The 19,139-nt window shown below is 48.2% G+C and overlaps 1 protein-coding gene across 3 annotated transcripts in view; it reads right to left on the bottom strand.

Moving 5' to 3' along the window:
* The window catches only part of TRPV1 (transient receptor potential cation channel subfamily V member 1), a 29,599-nt gene extending 10,884 nt beyond the window's left edge, over positions 1 to 18,715 (bottom strand). The window contains exons 1-11 of one of the 3 annotated variants that reach the window (XM_043583401.1): positions 17,497 to 18,715; positions 13,327 to 13,646; positions 12,357 to 12,523; positions 12,127 to 12,279; positions 11,506 to 11,646; positions 11,060 to 11,358; positions 10,315 to 10,494; positions 8,163 to 8,321; positions 6,618 to 6,713; positions 4,624 to 4,694; positions 312 to 477 (exon numbers count right to left, since the gene is read on the bottom strand). In XM_043583401.1, the coding sequence (XP_043439336.1) occupies positions 312 to 477; positions 4,624 to 4,694; positions 6,618 to 6,713; positions 8,163 to 8,321; positions 10,315 to 10,494; positions 11,060 to 11,358; positions 11,506 to 11,646; positions 12,127 to 12,279; positions 12,357 to 12,523; positions 13,327 to 13,613 (1,719 nt within the window). In that variant the 5' untranslated portion in view covers positions 13,614 to 13,646; positions 17,497 to 18,715. Of the gene's footprint in view, positions 1 to 311; positions 478 to 4,623; positions 4,695 to 6,617; positions 6,714 to 8,162; positions 8,322 to 10,314; positions 10,495 to 11,059; positions 11,359 to 11,505; positions 11,647 to 12,126; positions 12,280 to 12,356; positions 12,524 to 13,326 lie in introns of all 3 variants that reach the window. The other 2 variants (XM_043583402.1, XM_043583403.1) reach the window with 2 other exon arrangements.
* Positions 18,716 to 19,139: the final 424 nt, after the last annotated feature.

Here is a 19,139-nt window from a genome sequence, read left to right as displayed (position 1 = left end):
GGAGGGTCTGGTTTGGTGGTTTTCAGCTCCAGTGTCATAAGTAAGTCATCCACAGCTTCTCCCACCATGGCCTTTGTTCTGGTGGGAGAGCAGGGCCTGGTATGTAGGGGGTCAAGTTTCAGGGGAGCCCCCAAACCCAGGTCAAGACCACATGGCCTGAATCTTGAGGAATTATCTGGGAAAGTGGGTGCTGAACTAAACCAGCACCTCTCCAGACATTACAGAGGATGGACAGAGTTTGTAGACCATGTCCCACATACCCATGAGGTAAACAGGTTCTACGGAGAACCTGCTTGGATGCTGGCACCCACCTTCTCAATCATAACAGCATAGATGCCCATCTGCTGGAAGCCGCGGGTGTAGTAGAGCATGTTGGTCCAGCCCATGGCCAGGGAGAACACCATGGAGGCCACGTACTCCTTGTGGTGGCAGAAGTACAGCACCACGGTCCCCAGCATGAACAGTGACTGCACAAAGCTGAGGGTGGAGGGATAGGAAGCTCTGTCTAAGAGCACCCAGGAGGCCTGGCACCCCCTCAGAAGCACAGACAACAGGCTGTTGCGGGAGCTAGGGTTGACTGTCCTGTCTCCTTTAGCCCGTGATTCTCAGTAGGAGTAATAGCATCCCCAAGGGGGGAAAAGTTGGTTATGGGAATACAAAATCTTACTCTCTTTTTGTAGAAAGCACAAATAGAAATACATTGCATGGACAACTCTACAGTATATTTGTGGTATTAGATTTCATGGGAGGGGCAATTAGGAAAAAATGTCTAAAAAGGCAATAATGAAAAAAGTCTGGGAAACATTGCTTTAGCAGTGAGGAGGTACAGGCCATGCTCTCCTGAAAAATCACAGGTGGAGTCTGCTGGCCATACCATCAAACTCAGAAGGAGAGCCAGGAAAGATGTTCCTCGGCAACTCGGTCTGGTGGGGGCTGCCCAAGTAGGATCCATGGATAAGGTGTAGTAAATCTGATGATCCTATGACAGAGTCTGCCCAGTGGTCCTTTCTTTACATATTCACCCCAGGTCTCCTTGTTCATCATAGCCTCCTCTCGAAAGTACCCTCAGCTACATTTATACTGTCGACCATGCTGGCAACCTCACTTCCCATTTCTGTGAAAGAACCAAGCAAAAAAAACACCACTGTGATGATGTGAGTCTACTGAAAACTGATGTCAATAAACTGGCTCATCAATTGGAATTCTGCTGCAAAGGAAAACTATTCCTCTGTATTTTCAGAACCTTGGCCAAAATAAGAACTGACACCAGTTGAAATAGGTAAAGAGTTACGTTGGGTGGCAAATGGAGCCCCCACATATGCATTTGGGAAGCAGCAGACAAACAGAAACTGACTTAGCAGACCCAAATCCAAATCTGTAGTGGGGAAAGCTGAGAATCAGCTCTTTTAACCAAGGAGCCTCAAAAGGGTTAGAGACCTCCAGAAAGGAGATGAAGAGACCTAAAATAAGGAAGAGTGGAGGTTTTGTCTCTGAAGAAGACAAAGGAGAGGATCTTTGGACCCACTTTCATCAAACAACAGTGAAAGCATTGGTATTTTACCAAAAGCAGATTATGTGATTTTTATATAATACAGATTACAGAAAGCCCTCTTCTTCACTCAGTTCTCAGAAATCTAGCAGCCAGACTTCTTTCCTCCAGGTAGAAGACTGAAAAGATGCAATTGACTAACTTTGGATGTTTGCCAATAAATAGCTTAACCTAGACTAGTTTATAGTGAAGCTCAAAATTGATAAGCCCCATTCATACATTAAGAGCTCCCAGCAAGCTTTTCAGTCCTCCACTCTTACTCATGAGCAGATATAAAAAATTTCCAGAAAAAAAAATTTTCCAGGTATCTTCTAATATGAAAGATAGAGCAAAACAAGAAAATGGGAAACAACAACTTAGAGAAAATAAATCCTATGCAAAAAGAATAAAATTTATTTTATTTTAAAATTTTATTTCAATAGTCTTAGAGAGACAAAAGAAGATATTGCATCAATGAAACAAGAATAGAGTGCTATAGATAAGGAACACACAGAAATTAAAATGTGGTATCAAAAGTAATAAACTCAATAGAAGGGGTAGAAATTAAAGTTGATTTGAACTTCCCAGAAAGAATAGCCAAAGATAAAGAGAACACAAGTGAGAAGACATAAGAACTGGTTCAGGACTAAGTCAGGAGGTTCAATATACATATCATAAGAAATAATTCAAGAAAATATCCCCAAAATAAAGGACATAAATTTCCAGATTGAAAGAGCCTACCAAGTGCCCAGAACATTGGATAAAAACAAATGCAATCAAGACATATCATTAAGTTTCAGAACACTAGAAACAAACAGAAGATACCACAGATTTACAAAGAGAAAAACCAAACCAGGTATTAAAAGAGGATCCAGAATCAGAATAGTTTTGGACTTGTCATCTATAATACTGGAAGCAGGGAAACAATGGAAAAATATCTTCAATTTTTAAAAATATTTTTATACCCAATCAAGACATCAATAAAATGTGAAGGTATAGTAGAAATATTCTCAGGCTTGCCAGATTTCAAATAAATTTTACTCCCCCCTTCCCTACTATGGGCCTTTTTTCTTTAGCTGAGGATGTTTTTCCCTCAAAAAGGGAGTGAATCAGTAAAAAGGAAGACTTGGGTTCAGAAAATAAGAGATCCAAATCAGGAGAGAAGTGAAAGGGATCTCTAAGGTGCTAGTGAAGGGATGACACCTCGGATGTACATGTGGGAGAATGAGACTCAAGAACCAGACACAATAAAAGTTGTCATCACTGTGCCCTTCACCAGGAGACAATCCTTTTCAACAAATGACAATACTGAAGGAGGAAAAAGGAGGAAAACCAAGAAAGAGACAGGAAGTCTAACCCAGAATGAAAGCAGTGAGCATCCCAAAGATGGCAACAAAGAGGAGTCCCAGGATGATGGCTAAGCAGCAGGCCCAGAGAGCAACCAGCCCAGTAAGAAACAGAGGACAGCACTCCAGGAGGAGATCTCTCAAGGAAAAAAACTAGGAGCAGGGATTCCAATCATATAATTTATGTGACTGACTTTGAGAAAATTTTTACTGAGAGGCTTTGAGATGTGTGGGACAAGTTAACAATGGGTACAAAGAAAACTAAACAAGTAACAACAAGATAATTACAAATTTTAGGAGAAACAAACAAAAAAGAAATATATTATGAAGCTCAACTGTGAATACTACTTGTAGAGACATAACATAAATTACTCAATACCAACTAGAACAAAAATTACTTCAAACTATATTGGGAGGCTAGAGGAGCAGAAGCAGAGGGGAAGGAAGCAAAAGGATGCTAAATCCTCATCCACCAGGTGAGAAAACATCAGAAGAAAGAGCTGCAAGAATGAAAAGTGATTGTCCCTGGGAAGGAGAATTACAAGATGGGAAGGTTTAAGATGAGGAATTCATATACTGGCTGTAATCGTTTTAGTACTCTTCAATGTTTACCCATGGGCATGAGTAGCTTTGAAAAAGTAAAATAAAATCCATTTCTAACCTGCCTTCAGTAAGTCCTCCTAGGAATAGAATCAAGTTTATTGGCACAATGCTATGTAGGAGAACATTGTTTCTCTTAGTAAAGAGAAACTAAGCATTCTCTTAGTAAAGAGAAACTAAGCAGCATTGCACTAACCCTATAGACCCAGCCCTTTGGAGTTAAAGTGCAAGTATCTGAAGATTATGGTAAACACATGGGGACAAGCTAGCTACAACAGGATAAGAAATCAACTCCTTTCATTTGCCAGGAATAGAGAGGCCTCAGGAATGAAGGAAACTTGGGGATCAGAGTTAAGTCCTTACTATAAATCCCAGGAGAACCCATCCCCATCTGAAAACCCCCTTTGTGTATCCTGGGTCCTCCAAGGAAATTTTGTAAGGTTCCAGCTTATTTTGTGAAGGAAGGAGGGTCCTGGTGACATCCACCTTGTTCTATAACTATGGTTTTTGCTTATCTGTCTCCCCCTAAAGCAATGATTCTCAGTCTTGGGTGACTTTGTGCCTCCCCAGGTCGGGGACATTTGGCAGTATCTAGATACATTTTTGGTCATCAAGAATGGGGGACAGAGAGAGTGCTACTGGCAGCTATCAGGTAGAGGCCCGGGATGCTGCTAAACATTCTACAATGCATAGGACAGCCCTCATAGCAAAGAATCATCCACTCCAAAATGTCCATGGTGCCAAGGTTGAGAAACGCTACCCCAAGGATCGGAAACTCCTTGAAGAGAGGAATCATATCTATTTCATCTCAGTATTCCAATGCCAACTCAGTGACTACCAGATGGTTGGACAAACGCATGAAAAAAAATGACCAAGGGTATTCAGACTGTAACTCAGACTATAAGCCACATGAGCCCATGTATGTCATTTCCTAACACCTGGTGTGTATATGACACAGAGTAGAGCTTCAGTATTCATCCACACATGTATTGAGGGCCTTCTGCCATTCATTCAACACATTTGTGAGGTCCTACTATTTCCAGGCTTAGCATGGGTGACAGGATGGGTGAGAACTGATGGCTATAACTTTAGGACTGGGCCAAAAGATACCATCTGCTATCAAGTCGTAAGAGTCAAAGCATCACTTACAAAAGCATCTCACTGTAGCTGTCCACAAACAAGGTCTTCAGAGATGGCCGCCTCTGCAGGAAATATTGAATCTGCAAACAAATAGGCAGAGTAAGAAGCCAGGAAAGGTGAAATGATGAGTGTACTTGCAATGCTCCTAAATGGCCGACGATGGAACAGATGCATCAAAGCCGAGGTTCTGAAAAGGGTAGAACAGCGAGGGTCAGGTTCACAGGGTAACATTATGTGACTCAGTCAGGAGAGACTGTTAAAAATAGAGAGTGGAATTACGACTCTAGGTAGAAATAAAGACAGGAAGGAAAAGCACCAAAATATTATTAATTGCTGTGTTTGAATGATGAGATTGAGCAATTTCTTTTCTTCTTTCTAATTTGTGCATTTTCCCCTAGTTTTCTTCAAGAACTATGCATTATAGTAAAAATTCTTTAAGCAGCCTCCACTGAACTAAGTCACCAGATTAGCCAGTGCTCTCCACTCCCTGAAAACATTCTGACTGACGCCCACAGTGAGGACTGGTGGCTAGGAGACCCTCTCCAGGACACTCACACACTTTGCTCCCTCCCGCAGTTAATCCTTGTCATCAAGACCGCACTTGTTACTGCGGCTTTGTATCTTATTATAATATAAAATATGAGTACAAAAATAAAAAGGGGGCGCCTGGGTGGCTCAGTCGGTTAAGCGTCCGACTTCAGCTCAGGTCACGATCTCGCGGTCTGTGAGTTCGAGCCCCACGTCGGGCTCTGAACTGATGGCTCAGAGCCTGGAACCTGCTTTGGGTTCTGTGTCTCCCTCGCTCTCTGCCCCTCCCCCGTTCATGCTCTGTCTCTCTCTGTCTCAAAAATAAATAAACGTTAAAAAATAAATAAATAAATAAAAAGACAGTTGTTTCTGTGAAGACAGCATCCAATGATTTGGAAAGATTCCTTAAAGGTAAGTCACTAAAAAAAAAAAAAAAATCAGGTGTAGCTTAGATCAAAAAGATTAAGGGAGGGGCGCCTGGGTGGCTCAGTCGGTTGAGCATCCAACTGCAGCTCAGGTCATGATCTCACAGTTCATGGGTTCAAGCCCTGCATCGGGCTCTGTGCTGACAGGAGACTGCTTTGAATTCTGTGTCTCCCCTGTTCTCTGTCCCTCCCCTACTCACTTTCTGTCTCTCTATCTCTCTCTCTCTCAGAAAATAAAACATTAAAAAATTTTTTTAATAAAAAAAATGTTAAGGGGGAAAATCACCATAATCTCCAATTATTTGTATATGTAACAGTGGTTCCAATTTCAAAGGAAAGACTGTTCATATATTAGAAAAATGGCCAAGGAATGTACATGTATGAGTTTTCAGGTAAAATAAAATGATTCCAGTATATGTGTAGATTTCTTTCATTGTTTTGAGCTTTAACAGATGGTTTTAATTAAATAACCACCAGTCATGATCCTGTCACTTAAGAGACTTCCACTCTACTTCATAATTAAACATTACAGTTGACCCTTGAACAACATAGCTTTGAACTGTGAGGGTCCACTTATATGCAGTTTTTTATATAAATACAGTACAGTACTGTAAATGTATTTTCTCTTCCTTATGATTTTCTTATTTTCTCTTACTTTATGGTAAGAATATAGTGTGCAATACACGTATCATACAAAATATGTGTTAATTGACTGTTTATGTTATCAGTAAGGCTTCCAATCAATAGTAGGCTACTGGTAGTTAAATTTGGGGGCAGTCAAATGTTATAAACAGACTTTCGATTGTGTGAGAAGTTGGTGCTCCTAACCCCTGCAGTGTTCAAGGGTCAACTGCACGTCCGGTGGAAAGTCCTATCTGTCTCCGAACACTTCGAACTGTCCTGAGTCTGCAGAAACCCACTGGGCACGAATGCCTCATCTTCACCTGGGCATCTCTCCCCTGAAGTAAAGAGTGAGTGAGCAATGAGTGAGTCTCTTGGCTTTTTGTTTTGGTGATAATGGAAACTCACAGTGTGGGAAGGAATGCTTACCCCTCGGAAAAAAAAGTAGACTCCTCCTGATACAGAAAGAATCTCGCCAGTGACTCGGAAATAGTCCCCAACAGTGTGTTTCAGCTTATAGGGAGGCTGTAAGGTGCAGAGAAGTTAGTGACTCGATTCACTCATTCATTCACTCAACAAGCATTTACCAAGCCCTGTGATTAAGAGCCCACCCCTGGGGGCGTGTGGGTGGCTCAGTTGGTTAAGTGTCCGACTTTGGCTCAGGTCATGACATCACGGTTCATGAGTTCAAGCCCCACATCCAGCTCTCTGCTGTCAGCACAGAGTCTGCTTCAGATCCTCTGTCCCCTTCTCTCTCTGCCCCTTCCCCACTCACACGCTCACTTTATGTCAAAAATAAATAAACATTAAAAAAAAAAAAGAGCTGGGCTGCCCAAGAGGCCCAGCCTCCATCAGGAGAGAGGCATCATTAAAGACAGTGCATTACTGGGGACACCTGCAAGGAGGCCCTTCTGTGGGAGCTGATTCCCAAAGTGGCATCTTTTAGGTGCCAAGCAGAGCATCCTTACAGTGCTGTGCTCCTTCCCAGACACTGTCCAGCCAGGAGCACCTATGGGAGGAGGTAGATGGCATAAGTGGAGACACTCTTACAGACGCTAATGCCATATGTTTCCTGCTGCTCCCACAGCCCATGGTGAACCCCTGGTGTCCCATGACTGTTGAGGTTTCCCCTGGATGGTGGGAGGTGAGATGTCCCACACACATGTGTGTCATCCTTGTGTCTCAGATACATTCCTGGGGTGGGTTTCCTTTCTGCTTGCCATTGATGTTTGATAAACACTGCCTCACTAGCTTGTCTTATTAGCACATTTCTCTTTTCTCATAAAATGAAATCGTTAAATGGCCTTACTAGGTGGATAGAAGTCAGGTTTCACCTAACTAGGAAGTGGGGTTTTAAATCACATTTAATAAGCAAGATGCCCTGGAAACAAAGGCAGCAAATTAAGTGCTTGGGTATTGAATGGAAAGGATTCAGTTTAGTAACTCAAAGGAGTCCATGGCTCTTGGTAGAGGAAGAAGTCTGGTCTCAAGCCGATTTGATGGATGGCCCAGGGCCTAGCACAGAAGAAATGATCAAAAGTAGATGTCCAGGGAACAAACAATGAGCGAGTGCATGAACAAAAGTGGGCAGGCCAGTGGGATGGCAATAGGCTCAGGGCTCACGCCAGCTCATGACCCTACAGACAGCCAACCGAGGGAAAAGCTGCTTCTAGAGCCCTAGTTCCTGCAGCTTTTCTAACCTGTTGCCCCTCCTCAGCCATCAGGAACCTCATAGACCACACACTCAGCCTCACAGAACCAGGAGACCACAGGAGGGACTGAGAAGGGGGAGGGAGTGTTGCCAGGACAACCTGAGACATGGAGGGCTGTGTACAGGGACATGAGGAGCTCTGGGTGATCTTTCCATGTCTCCAGTGAGCTGGGAAGGAGTCCAGGACCTGGCCTGGGCCTGGGTCTCGGGGGTCTTCTAGAAATGCCCATCCCTCCCCCCAGTCCCCGAGCCTCAGGCCGCACCAAGCCATCCACAGGCCTGTAGTAGGCTGCTGTGGTGAAGATGATCATATACAAGCAGTAGACGAAGAAGTTGAAGTAGAAGATGCGCTTGACAAATCTGTCCCACTTGTCCTGCAGGAGTCGGTTCAGCGGTTCCACCAAAAGCATGTCGTGGCGATTCTAAGGGGAGCAGAGAGAGGTGAGGCTCACTCCCCAGCCAGGAATGACAAAATCTCATATCCAAGAGATCTCTGTTGAAGTTCCAGTATATTCCTAAGATTGACAAGCCAAAATCATCCTCTTTTGCAGGTCATCGACCCAACCCCCAGCCCAAGCTCTAGCTCCCCCAGTAAGGTCCCGGTTCAATGTTTTCTTCAGTGCCTTTGGGAAGGGAAGCTCCTCGCTGCCTCAAGCAGCCTGGGGAGAAATTCTAACTGTCAGGAAGATCAATTCTCTGGGCACTTCTCTGCTTTCCACCAGTTGTCCCAGTTCTGCACTCAGGGACCCCAGTATTGCATTTCTGCCTGAGAGAGCCTTCCAAGACATGAAAATGGCAGCGTGGCCCCAGAGCCCTCTCCTCTCTAGGCCAAACACCTCAGCCTTTTTGAAGCCGTTTCCTACATGGGCCAGCCCTCTGGGGACACTCCATTCAGGATTCTGAATCCAACGCCCTGATCCAGCATGGCAGCCCAGGTGAAGGCTGGTGGGGCACAGCAAAGCAGTCTAGACCTCTCCCCCCCCCCCCCCCCCCGCCCCCGGACTTTGCCCCTGTAAACACAGCCTCTGCCCTGTAAGATACTGTGGTAGCCTCCTCACCAGCACAAACTCCAGCCTAGCCCCTGGGGCTGCCTCGGGGGCAGGTATACCTTAGAAAGAACAGACAGGGAAAGTAGCCTTTCAAAGCAGTGGGGGTAGGACAGGCTTTTCATTTAGTGGCCCTGGGACCCTCATGTGGAAACAAAATAATTAAGTAAGATGCCTACCTCACCCCTACACAAAAATAAATTCTAGACAAATTAAAGAGACAAATGTAAAATACCTACAAAGGAGCTAAACAAAAATATTGAAGGATATTGTATAACCTTATAGTGGAAAAGGACTTACAAAGCAAGATAAAAGTCACAGAAGTTATCAAAGAAAAAGACTAATTTGGCTCTCAAACTAAAAACCTTTCATAAGCAAACGATGCATTGACTGAAGTTAGAAGACAAGAGGCAGATGAAAAAATAAAATATTTGCAATATATGCAATAGAGAAAGGATGGATTCACTCCATACTAAGAGAACCTAGAAACAAAGAGGAATGGGGCAAACAGTTCAGTGGAAGAGATGGCCAAGGACAATGAATAGGAAATCTACCAAGGAAATATGAATGGCCAGGTAAATATATGAGAAAATTATTCACCTCATATTAGCCAAGACAATGAGAATTAAGACATCAGTAAGATAGCATTTCAGGCCCCAAGAACTTAAACCAGTTTTTGAGAAAAGACTGATAATATCCAGGGTGGCAAGGGCATGGGCAGATTTTCCCACTGGTGGGGGCAAATGCACTGATGGAGTCTGTGGAGGACAACTTGGCTGTAGCTATTAAAATGCTAAAACATACATACTTTTTGATTTAGCAATTCCATTTCCAGGCATCCTAGAAAAATTCCCAAACCCATGCTAAGTGGCTCGCGGTACTGAAAGAGCAGAAAACTGGATATAACTCAAATGTCCTCCAATGGACATTTATCCCCAGCCCTCCTACAGAACACTGCGTGGGTTTTTTTTTAATGAAGCAGATCCATACCTACTCTGATATAAAATTATCTACAAGACACACCAGTAAGTAAAAAAACTGGTTGTTTTACATTTTGCATAGTTTGATCCCATTTATATAAACAAAATAAAGCTACATGTTTTTATATGGTATAAAAAGAAGCTTGTTTTTGTCTGTGTATATCTGAAATATTTACGCTTTTATGGGAATATCATTGTACATTGTATGATGAAGGAAAACATTCAGTGGGAACAAATGGGGAGATGAAGCTTCTGGGCCTAGACCCCACACAGCAGGTTTTCAGTGATGAGAAGATAGGCAGAGCTGGATCGAGGGGCTGGGGTGGAGGCTGGGGGGTGCAGTGAGACAAGAAGCCCACCCTGGCTGAGTCCCACCCCGGCCCACTCACGGGGGTGTCACTGCTGCTGTAGGCGATCACTTCTAGCACCGAGTTCTTCTCGCAAGTGTCGACGCAGGACAGGTCGTAGAGTGAGGAGTGCACAGGCCCGTAGGCCCACTCGGTGAACTTCCTGGACAGGTGCCTGCACTCGGGCTCCTGGATCTCCCTCTGAAGAATATAGGCCAAGACCTGCCACGGGGATATGAGAGCCTGTTAGAGACCATCCTGGAGCCCCAACCACAAGATGCGTCTCCACCAGGCTACCAACTCTGCCTCAGGAATAAGTCTGCTTCCTAGCTCAGTTGGAGACTCTACCCAAGCCCTAGGAGAGTCCTCACCTCCATCCAGCAGCCTCCCGACCACCATCAAGATCAACCCGCCCACTGCCTCAGACCCCAGCTGCGGCCACATCAGACCCATTGCCTGATCACACCTGGCAGATCACACTTGATCACATCAGTTTCACCCTTGGCTCAACACACTCCTATCCCCAGGCCCTGTCCCCACTACTCTGTGTCTGGCTAGTGATGCTCACAGGTAGAAATGAGAAACAGGTGCGATGCTGGCTTCTGCCCAGCATCTCACAATTCCTCTGGCTTCCTCTAACAGCCCCCTGCCCTACCCCTACAAGCTAGTGTCACAGTAGCAGGGCTCTGCGTGATGGTGATGCCAGGCATGCAGCAAGGCAGACCGTCCCCCCAACACCACCATCTAAAGTCACACTCCCTGCCCAGGCCTGAAGCCTTCCCCCTACCCCAATCTTCCCACTCCTGGCAGCCAGAGCCAGTGGCGTCAGCCCCTTCTTGTTGGTGAGCTCCTCCAGCTTCAGTGTAGGGTGGAGCTTGGCCCCCAGGATCAGAATCTCATTGTACATGCTCGTCACAAACTTAGTGTTGTCGGCTGTGTTGTCGGCCACCTCCACCAGCGCATGCAGCACTGTGTTGCCCACCGAGTCCCGGGCACTGATGTCTGCTGGCTGCCAAGAGTTCTGCAGCAGGAACTTCACGATGCCCAGCTGGTTGGTACATGCAGCCAAGGAGAGGGGCAGCTCACCTGTGGCCAACACAGGCATATGATGGGCCTCAGGAATAGATTGGCTTGGTCCCTGGACCACCCGGCCTCCAAATCCCTCTCTCTCCACCCGAAACCTCCCCTTGGCAATTGTCAAAAATCCAAGGGTCTACCCCATGGTCTCCCTACCAAAGTAGAAGCCGGGCCGCCCTTTGGTTTTCTTAAAGAAGTCCCCGTTGGCTGCAGCCTGGACGTCTGCCCCGTTCTCCACTAGGAGGGTCACTAGTGCCATGTTCCGCCTCTCAATGGCAATGTGCAGGGCCGTCTGGCCTGTGGAGGGTGTGTGCTGTTGGCTTTGTACTCACAGTCCTGTGGGGGTGCTTAGATAGGTGCAGGGGGAAGATCTGGGCAGAAAATGCCAGGTGACTCCCCCATACAAGAGGGGAGCAGGCCAGAATGCCCAAAGGGGGCCTAGAGAGTCCCTGAGGCAGAAGTAGAGACCCCCAGGGAACACCAGACCATGACCTGGAAGAGTCAAAACTGCCCAAGGTCAAGGAACAGTAGCAGGGAAAGTAGCCATGGCTTCTGGAAGCAAAGAACACCGAGTCCACAGAGGGGAGGATGGGACCCTCAGCACCAGGAGAAAACAAGTCCAGCAGGTAGGGGAGGCAAGGACCCCCCCAGGACCAGGAGATGCCAACACAGTGGCTGGTACAGGGAGTACGAAGCTCAGAGGCTTGCCCAGGCATGCCACCTGGCTCCAGCTGTGCTTGTGCACAGAGTCATGCCAAACCCCATCCCCCTCCTCACCCTTGTAGTAGCTGTCTGTGTAACTGGCGTTGACAAACTCCTTCAGGCTGTCCGTCTGCCGGGCAATCTCCAGGAGCAGGGGAATGGTATCATTCTGCCCATCGTGCAGGTTGAGCATGGCTTTCAGCAGACAGGTCTTCCCGGTCTCTGGGTCTGCAAGACAAAGTGAGGGTCAGAGCAGTGCATGACAGCTGGGGCCCGACCCAGGAGCCCGGCCCTGCAGGGGCCACCTTTGAACTCGCTGTCCATGAGGTGCTTCTGGCTCTTCTGCAGGAAGAGCAGCAGACTCTGCAGCTCCTCACAGTTATTCTGAGCGACAGCTTCAAAGATCTTCCTGCGATCGTACAGCTTGAGGTTCTTCTCAGACCCAGCAGGAGCAGAGTCCTGGGAAGACTGCCTGCAGGCCAGAAAACACCTTCATCTCCTGCTCTGATTTCCCTTCAGCCCTGGGGCCTCCAGAGCTTGTCAGGGAGCATGACTAAATCCCAGGGTAAACCAAAAGGTGAAAAAACATGATATAAAACCCATCCCTCAGTCTAGATGACCGTCCAGGAAACTAATGTAACAGGGAACGATGGGGTGCATGTGTCCACACTCTGTCCCCACCCTGCCTGTAGGCACCATCTAGAAAGTCTTTGCTGCCACCGCTTCCTCCAACACCCAAGCCACTCACTTCTCTGCCTACTCAGGAGCTGGGGCTCTGGGGGCAGTAGCCCAGAGGGGGCTGGAGGCGAGGAGTTGCAGCAGTTTGGACGGTTCCTGTTAAGTGAAAAAGTGTCTTCACACTGGCCTGGAGGTCAGCCGGCCCATGTACCTCCCTCACCTGCCTTGGAGGAAGCGAGAGGGCCCTTGGGCTTGTCACTGGAACTGTTCTGCACTCTCTAAAAAGCATCCTGGCCCTGAGGTTTTCAACTTAGAGTCTAAGTGTTTGGGACTGGTGAGCATTTGAGGCCTGGAAACCTAGAGATCAGCCTGCAGCTAAGATCAGCAGATGGGCCAGCACCCATGACCATGTGTCCTGAGGCTCCTAGGAGTGCAGATGCTGGACCAGATGATTTGTGAAGCCTCCCCAGTTCCCTGGCTCTATGACCTTCAGCCCATAAGCTAGAGGAACACATGGTATCGCCATAGCTGGGGCCTCAGCTGGCAGAGCCAGTGGGCTCTTGGTGGGGAGGGGCTCAGGCTCCAGATGCAGCTTACCTGTCACAGGTGGGGCCATCCTCATGCTTCTGGATGATGACAACAGGGCTGACAGTGATGGCTGGGCAGGAGGCTAGCTGGCCTTCCTCGTAAGAGCAGTCCATAGGAGAAGCTTCCTCCGAGTCGCATTTCCCAAAAAGCCGACTGCGGCTCTTGGCCGTGGGGAAGATGTGGGGTTTGGCTGGAGCTGGCCTGGAGTTAGGGTCTCCATCCAAGGGGTCTGAGCAGGAGTCCTCTTGGGGTGGCTCCTCAGACTCCCCTGAGTCTGAGCTCCCCCATTTCTTCATCCTTGTCAGATCCGTTGTGGCCTGAGAGGCAGCCTGCAGGCAGCCACCAAGATCAGGTGTGTGCCCAGCTTGAGGACTCCACAACTCTAGCCCCCATCTGCCCTCCTTGCAAAAGCCCCTGTGAAGCAGGACACCCCAGAGATCCAACAGCTGCTGGCCCTAGCCCCCCAGAACTAAAGCTTCTAAGGGTGCTATACCTTCTACCTCAGAGGCCCCAGGGGTGAGCAGGCCTAGCAACCCCATGGGCATTGGGCTCAAGGGTGGATGTATTCCCCAGCTTGAAGCCATAAGGCTCTGAAAGACATGAATGGATTGCTCTCCTCTCTGGGCCTCAGTTGCCTCATCTGCAAAGTGGGATCATAACTACTGCTCTGCCTCCCTCCAAGATCAGAATAAAAGAAACAATGGGAGTGGCTGTCAATGGCTGGGCATTGAGGGAGGGACTCGGTGATGAGAATGGCACAGCCTCAAAGAGCAGAACAGGCTGTGTCTCTGTGAACAGGGTGAGCGGCAGAGACTGACATGCTCACACTCCATGCTGCACAGGCCTTCTTGTGCCACATGTCCCCATCACCAGCCACGTGCTTGCCTGCTTTTGCTCTTCGACCTGGCAGCTGCAACTATTGAGTTGGTGGGGACTTTTTGCACTTTTTTGTCATTTTGGTGAAATTTCAAGCATCCCTGAATTTTTAAACTTTAAGAGATTAGAGGCTGGCGCAGGCCTTCCAGGCCTGAACATGTGGTGTTCAGCTGGCAGCTAGCACTAGCACATATGGCCGTGAACTTGTTTTGATAGTGTCTTCCACCCCCTTCCTAACCTTCTGTCCCACTCCTCTCTCCATCCAGCAGGGCATCCCCACTCCCTGGTACCCAGGGCTGTTCCACATCTCAGAGGCCTTTGCCTCTGCAGTGTCTCCACTTGGGGGGCATTTTCCTTCTCCTCTTCATGCCCAAATCCTATCACTTTTCAGAGGCCACCTCCCTTTGGGGTCCAACACTAATGCTGCCTCCTCCACACCCCCAGGCTCTGCACTGGCCGTGCTCCCTCCCCATCCAGAGTGGCCCAGTTGGTTGTCCATCATCCTTCGTGGCCCTGTTAGCACCATCCATTATGTAGTCTAGCAATTTCTATCTGGCACTGCCTTATCTCCCCCACATCCTAAGACCTCTTCCTGAGCAGGGCACTTGCCTGATCCCCCTCTCTATGAAATAAAGCTGTGGTCACTGTCGGGGACATGAAAGAGATCAGATATAGACCCTTCTTGTTCCCATTTCCAAAGAAAGTTAGTGAGATACACGTTCCAGCAGTGGTTGGATTCCAAAAAATAGCCAGTCAAGAAATGGGAAGCTGCTCACAACCTGCATTTTCAAGTGCAAGTTCAGGCAGTGAACACTCAGAGCACACAGCTGAGCCTCGGCAATAGACCAGCTATTATCTGATGCCCAGGTCCTTGGGGGAAAAATAAATGAGGCAGCCTCACCACTCTGCACCCTGCGAAGAAGACAGACAGCTGACTGCCGGCCCATTTTCCATCCTGCCTGCTGTTCCTCTCAGGGGGGCTCGAGTCTTTCTCTGGGTTATCCCTCTTATGGAAACCCTGCAGCAGGAAGTGTTCCTGGCCACAGGGAATCCTCCTTCCAACCACTCACCCATTTGTTCATCCCATCACTCAACAGCCATCTACTGAATCCTACTGGGTACCCAGGCCTGTGCTGGGGGCACAGAGAGGACTCGGCCCCATCTGAGACAGAAACCAGGCACTGGCTGGGGCAGGGTATCACAGGAGGGGCCAGGGTCCTGAAGAAGGCTTCATAGAGAAGGTGACAGAGGATCTGGGCCTAGAAGGAGAGGAGGGTTGATCTGGGGCCAGGGGAGAGGATGGGGATCCCAAAGTAGCTGGTGAAGAGGAAGCCAGTGGGCCTGGAGGACAGGCAGCAGGGCAGAACCAGATGGCTGTTGTCCTTGAACGTCAAGGAACAGGATGTGGACTTTATTGTGTGGATGGTAGGAAGCCATGAGAAGCTTCAGAAGCATAAACACCAACACTCATCTGCGCTTTCGGAAGAGAACGTCTTATTATGTTCATACTATGTGGAGCCTGCTACCATTAAAAGGCACAGGAGGCTAGTAAGAACAAAAGTAACTGACGTGCTTGAGCATGTACTGTGCAAGGGTGGGTACCATTCTAACACTTCACATGTGCTCACTTCATTCTCACATCTCCAAGAGGTAAATATTTGACAGATGAGGAAACTCAGGCACAGTGGTTGCTGGAGGCCACAGTTAGGACGAGGTGGAACCTGGATTTGATACCCGGAAGCCTGACTGCAGAGTATCTCTAGCACTCCACCACAGGGGTCTTCTCAGCCATTAAACTCAGCCCCAGACTTCACACCAGGGTGAGGAACTGATCAGCCCAAAGTCCCCTAGCCCTGGGGCCAGGCAGGCAGGGACAACCCCCTTCTGCTCAGAAGCCCCAACCTGTAGCACCTTCCTGCTCAAACAAGCATCCCAGGAAGCTCAAAGGCCAAAATGAAGTACAAGTAGGAACCAGGACATCTGCCAGGGCCTGACTCTCGCAGGGCATCTCCCCTTGGTAGGACTGGCCACAAAACCAAGAATAAACCTGATGCCTGACTCACAATTCTTAATATCCCAACCAGAGCACCCATTAGCAGGGGCCCCCACAAATCATTCCACAGTGTCACCTTTTGCCTCTCCCTCTGACTGGTCCAAATCTAACCAAACCCAATAAACATGAAGCAGCCCACACAGTACCATCATTCGGTCAGTCAACAAACCCCAAATCTGCACTGCATGCCTCACACTTGATTTCCTACTGGAAACTAAGCTTCTTCCAGAGCAGAGGGCAGGACAGGGACTGAGAGGCCATTTGCTCTGGGCTGCAGGGTGGACAGGGACAAGATAGTCTGCCACTGCCAGGCCCGGGTGTGTCTAGCACATGAGCCCCGTGGCAAGGTACCTATCACAGTTGAATGTCCTACAATGATGGAGGAAATTTCCAACTATGACTTGGGGTGTCTGATGGAGATGGCTGTTCTGGTTTAGGCAAGATTCACAAACCCACCAATGGAGACTAAAGGACTGTCCTGAAAAAAATGACCCTGCTCAGCAAAACTTGGTTTGGCCTCTGGATCTTTCTCCACTCCAGAGCCAGGAAGGAAACTGCCCACCACCTGAGCGAAGCCCCCTTTTTCTTCCTAATCCAGGTGACACATCCCGGGGCGCAGCTCTCCTGCTCCCTTTCTGCTCAAAGCATCTGTCTGCCTCCAGCTTCCCTACAGGCTCTTGGGAACTGGTCCAGGATCCACCCCTGATCATTCCTAAAGAGAAATTCCTACCTGAGCATTTCCTAAAGAGGGACGGAGATCCGGGGGCTACCCCGCCTATGGATGAAGAGCCACAGGAACCCTATCTAAAACAGAGAGCGAATGTAGCCTGGGTGAGAACCCAGGACTCCTGCCACCCCACCCAGCACCCCTTCAGCCTGGAAGGAGCTATGTGGCGAAACCTCCGGCCACAAACCACTGGCCTCTTTGCTCCAGGAGGAGGGTCCAGGATGACCCTGATGCAACTCATACACAATGACAATAGCAACCTCCACAGTCACTTGCCAAGTGTTTACGATTAACCAGGCTAAGTGCACCACAGCTATAGCTTCACTTCAGCGTCACCATGACCTTTGAGGCAGCCACTGTTATTATCCCCAGTTTTCAGATGGGGTAACTAAGGTGCTGAGAGGCTAGTTGAACTGCTCATAGTCACCCAAGCGGACAGAGGCAGGGCTCAGTTTTTGACAGCTCCCTGTGCCATTCTAAAGCTAGCATCGGCACCAGCCAGCAAACAACAGAAAGGACTCACCAGCTAGATGTAGCGCACCCCGGACACAGCAGGTGCCGGCGAGCTCCAAGACTTCGTTACTTGAAGGGAGAGCTGGACTGGTGTGGGGAGAAGAGTTGCCTCTGTGAGGGTCCGTGGCCCCTCCCTGGGCCGTGGTCACTCAGCGCTGGCAGGGATGGGCTGTGGATACACTCTGGCACTCAAGGAAAATGTTTCCAGCAATGGCAGCAGCTGCTGTTGCCGTGGTTCTGATTCCCAGAGGATCCCAGAGCTTTTCCCATCATTTTTTCCCTTTTTCAGAAACCACTTAGCTGCTGCCCCTCCTCCCACCATGCCAGGGCCGCAGTGCACTTAGCCACACACAGCCCAGAGCCAGCCAGAACTGTGACTTCAGCTCTCAAGAAAAAGGAGGCCACTGCTCAGGCCTCTCAAACCCACCACTCTTACAGATAGGGTGGTCTGGGGAAAAAACTCAACAACCAGAGAAGTAAAACCCAGCATCATGAAACTGCTCCAGTTTGAAAATGTGGAAGGAATGTAAAGGGTCACATCACCCATCACACAGTCATGGCCTGACATTCAGGAACCTGGTTTTGAATGACGGCTTTGCCAACTCTGTGCAACCTTGGACAAATGCCTGCCTCTCTTGGGCCTCTCATTCTCTGTGGAAGCCTCGTGAAGGATTGTGGAGGCTTCTGGGTCTGCCAGGTCCCAGCCTTACTCAACTGGGATTCCTCATGGAACCACAAAACACAGAAAATTATTTCCGTGTCTATTTTCTTATTTCTCTTAGTATGATTGTAAAAGCATAGGAGGAAAGTCAATACTGCAAGGAATAATTCCCTCCTGGAACATGGCTGAGAAAGGCTGCAAAGTCCTTCTGAGCATGTATACAGTCTGCAACCTGAAATGCCCTGCAGAACCCATCCTGGCAGCAGCTGCCTGTAGAACCCTATAGGACTCCAAAAAGCCGGGGGCCCTACATGGCCTGAAATGAGCAGAAAAGTCCCATCGTAGCCCTCCTTGGAGTAGCTCACAAGGTTGACCCCTGAGTCAAGACACTGAAGTGCAGACACTTCGTGGACTCTGCACGACATTTTACAGTTTACAGAGAAGCTGCACAAACCCACTCTCCCATGCCACACAACAACCCTGGGCATACTCATTTTACATATGAGAAATCTGTGCTGGGCGCCTGGGTGGCTCAGTTGGCTAAATGACTGACTTTGGCTCAGGTCATGATCTCACCAGTTCGTGGGTTCGAGCCCCGCGTCGGGCTCTGGGCTGATAGCTCAGAGCCTGGAGCCTGCTTCCGATTCTGGGTCTCCCTCTCTCTCTCTCTGCCCCTCCCCCGTTCATGCTCTGTCTCTCTCTGTCTCAAAAATAAAAATAAACGTTAAAAAAAATTTTTAAATGAACCTTGGAATTCATCCTTTTTTGAGAAATTTTGGTAAAATACCTATAACATGAAAAAATACCATTTCAACCAGTTTTCAGTGTACAATTCAGAAGCATTAAGTACATTTATAATGTCACCACCATCCATCTCCGGAACTGTTTTCATCTTGTGAAACTGAAACCCTATACCTATTAAACACTAATTCCCCATTCCTCCCTTCCCCCAGCCTCTGGCAACCAGTCTACATTCTGTCTCTATGAATTTG

Source organism: Prionailurus bengalensis, chromosome E1 (genome assembly GCF_016509475.1).
Source record: "Prionailurus bengalensis isolate Pbe53 chromosome E1, Fcat_Pben_1.1_paternal_pri, whole genome shotgun sequence".
NCBI lineage: Eukaryota > Metazoa > Chordata > Mammalia > Carnivora > Felidae > Prionailurus > Prionailurus bengalensis.
This window is presented reverse-complemented; position numbering and strand designations above follow the sequence as displayed.